This window comes from Colobus angolensis, unplaced genomic scaffold (assembly GCF_000951035.1).
Source record: "Colobus angolensis palliatus isolate OR3802 unplaced genomic scaffold, Cang.pa_1.0 Scaffold87, whole genome shotgun sequence".
In the NCBI taxonomy this organism is placed as follows: Eukaryota; Metazoa; Chordata; class Mammalia; order Primates; family Cercopithecidae; genus Colobus; species Colobus angolensis.
Genome location: NW_012122598.1, coordinates 1,980,152 through 1,982,717, shown reverse-complemented (window position 1 = coordinate 1,982,717; position 2,566 = coordinate 1,980,152). Strand labels below are relative to the sequence as shown.

Here is a 2,566-nt window from a genome sequence, read left to right as displayed (position 1 = left end):
CGGGACTCATCTATCTGCACTTCGGGCACAAGCTGCTGGCCCAGTTGCTGGGCACTAGTGAAGAGGACAGCATGGTGGGCACCCTCTATGACAAGGTGAGGACCTGAGGACAGAGATGCCACCCACATGCATTTCCGGCAGACCACCTGGGAGCAGTGCTCACACAGCACTCAGCACTGGGCCTCGGGGCAGGGTTCCTGGCCTATAGCAGGCCCAACACTCATCCTCTCCCTCCGTCAGGCTCATCTCACAAGGGCATGGTGATACCTCCCCTGCCTACATCCTGGGGTGGTTGTGAGAAGTGGGTGCTGTAATATATGGGGAAGGGCTTTGAAAACCATAAAGCAGCATGACCCTGTCTTTTTCTTGACAAACACAAACAGCAATTGCTCAGCACCTTTGGGTAAACAGAGGGGAGACTGCTTATGTGTAGAAGCAGATGGCTCAGAGGTTCTGGCTGCCCTGAAGGTTGAGGGAAGCGTATATTAGGCACCCCTGTAATTCACTAGTGGCACAGAAATTGGGAAGCTCAGCTGGGAAGAGTTGTATTATGAAACTGTCTTTGGATTCCACCAGTGTCCCCTGCAAGCAGCTTCCTGCTGTTGGGGAAGGAATATGGCTAGTGGCCCTGGCATGCAAGTCAGGTCTCACATTACTGAGGACAGACACTTACTTGTTTACAAGTCAAAGCTCAGGTTCAGTCAGCTGTATTTCTTGCAGGTAGGCTGTTGAGTTCAGTTCTCAGTTTTAGCTTGCCCATCTTCTGCCCTCTGTAACTACAGAGCTTTTGGAATATCAAGATTTTAGACTGCCTGGGTCAGTTTTCCCTTCCACTGCTGAAGGGTTTCTAAACAACTGACAAAATTTTTTTTTTTTTGAGACAGGGTCTTGCTCTGTCATCCAGTCTGGAGTGCAGTGGCACGATCTCAGCTCACTGCAACCTCCATCTCCTGTGTTCAAGCAATTCTCCTGCCTCATCCTCCTGAGTAGCTGGGATTATAGGTGCCCGCCACCACACCTGGCTAATTTTCGTATTTTTAGTAGAGACGGGGTTTCACCATGTTAGCCAGGCTGGTCTCGAACTCCTGACCTCAAGTAACCCACCCGCTTTCACCTCCCAAAGTGCTGGGATTACAGGCATGAGCCACTGCGCCCGGCCCTAACAATTGACTAAATTTAACCTGTGTTTATTTATTTATTTATATATTTTTTTGAGACAGAGTCTCGCTCTGTCGCCCAGGCTGGAGTGCAGTGGCCAGATCTCAGCTCACTGCAAGCTCCGCCTCCCGGGGTTACGCCATTCTCCTGTCTCAGCCTCCCGAGTAGCTGGGACTACAGGCGCCCGCCACCTCACCTGGCTAGTTTTTTGTATATTTTAATAGAGACAGGGTTTCAACATGTTAGCCAGGATGGTCTTGATCTCCTGACCTCGTGATTCGCCTGCCTCGGCCTCCCAAAGTGCTGGGATTACAGGCATGAGCCACCGTGCCCGGCCTATTTATTTATTTTTGAGAGACTGTTGCCCGGGTTGGAGTCCAATGGTGCCATCATGGCTTGCTGCTGCTTTGAACTCCTAGGCTCAAGCAATCTTCCCACCTCAGCCCCCCAAGTAGCTGAGACTCTAGGTGCATGCCACCATGCCTGGCTAATTATATATCTTAATTTTTTGTAGAGAGGGTCTTGCTATGTTGCCCAGGCTGGATTCAAACTCCTGGGCTCAAGTGATCCTCCCACCTCAGCCTAAACCCATGTTTTAACTGAGCATCGGGTTGGGGTCCAAACCAAGAAGTGCTGGGCATAGAAGTTACTTTCTCAATGCTCTGAGAGTAGCACTTTTCTACATACCACAGGTGTAGTGTTATGGAGGCCTATTTTGTAGGGCAATTTTGCATAAAGTTTCTGCCCCGAGACTCTTGAGGCATTATCCTACCATTTATTCAGACCCAGGAGACAACTGCTGATGTCATGTGGCACATTATGGGCTTCCCTGGAACCCTAACTCAGCAACCAGCTTTTGGTGTCTAGTCTCATATTCATTTTCTCCCTCTTGACTTGTGTTCTCAACCAGAGCCCCTCCTGCACCTCATTAACCATGTCACTGAATATCTACTCACCCTACCTGGAGACTTACCAGCCTTCAACCACCGGGACCCACTCCCACAGAGACCCTCTAGCATCTGGAGACCTTCCTTGTTCAAAAGTTAGCAGTCCCCTCCGCACACGGGTTGGCTTTGGTTTGGGCTTTGTGCAGCAGAATGAGCATGGATTAGAAACCAGGTGATCTGAATTCCAGTCACAGCACGAGCCTTCTGAGCTTCAGCAAGCTGCTGAACTTGCCAATTCTCCCTTTTCTCATCCAGTTATGTTGAGAGATCCTCACAGGGTTGAGTGTGTATGAACATACTTTGAATCATGTAAGACTTCACATAAATAGCAGGTAGCCTCAAGAAAGTTTCCCCTGCTGCTGCCTTAGATGTATGAGAACTTTGTGGAGGAGGTGGATGCCGTGGACAATGGGATCTCCCAGTGGGCAGAGGGGGAGCCTCGATATGCACTGACCACTACC

General features: G+C 50.0%; 1 protein-coding gene across 1 annotated transcript in view; it reads left to right on the top strand.

Annotated features, from left to right (window-relative positions):
• LOC105503573 (chromosome unknown open reading frame, human C12orf10) overlaps nucleotides 1-2,566 on the top strand; it is an 8,385-nt gene that overhangs the window by 4,581 nt on the left and 1,238 nt on the right. The window contains 2 exon segments of the mRNA XM_011930522.1: nucleotides 1-95; nucleotides 2,474-2,566. The exon segment at nucleotides 1-95 is cut by the window's left edge and continues 19 nt beyond it; the exon segment at nucleotides 2,474-2,566 is cut by the window's right edge and continues 4 nt beyond it. Coding sequence (XP_011785912.1) covers nucleotides 1-95; nucleotides 2,474-2,566 — 188 coding nt within the window.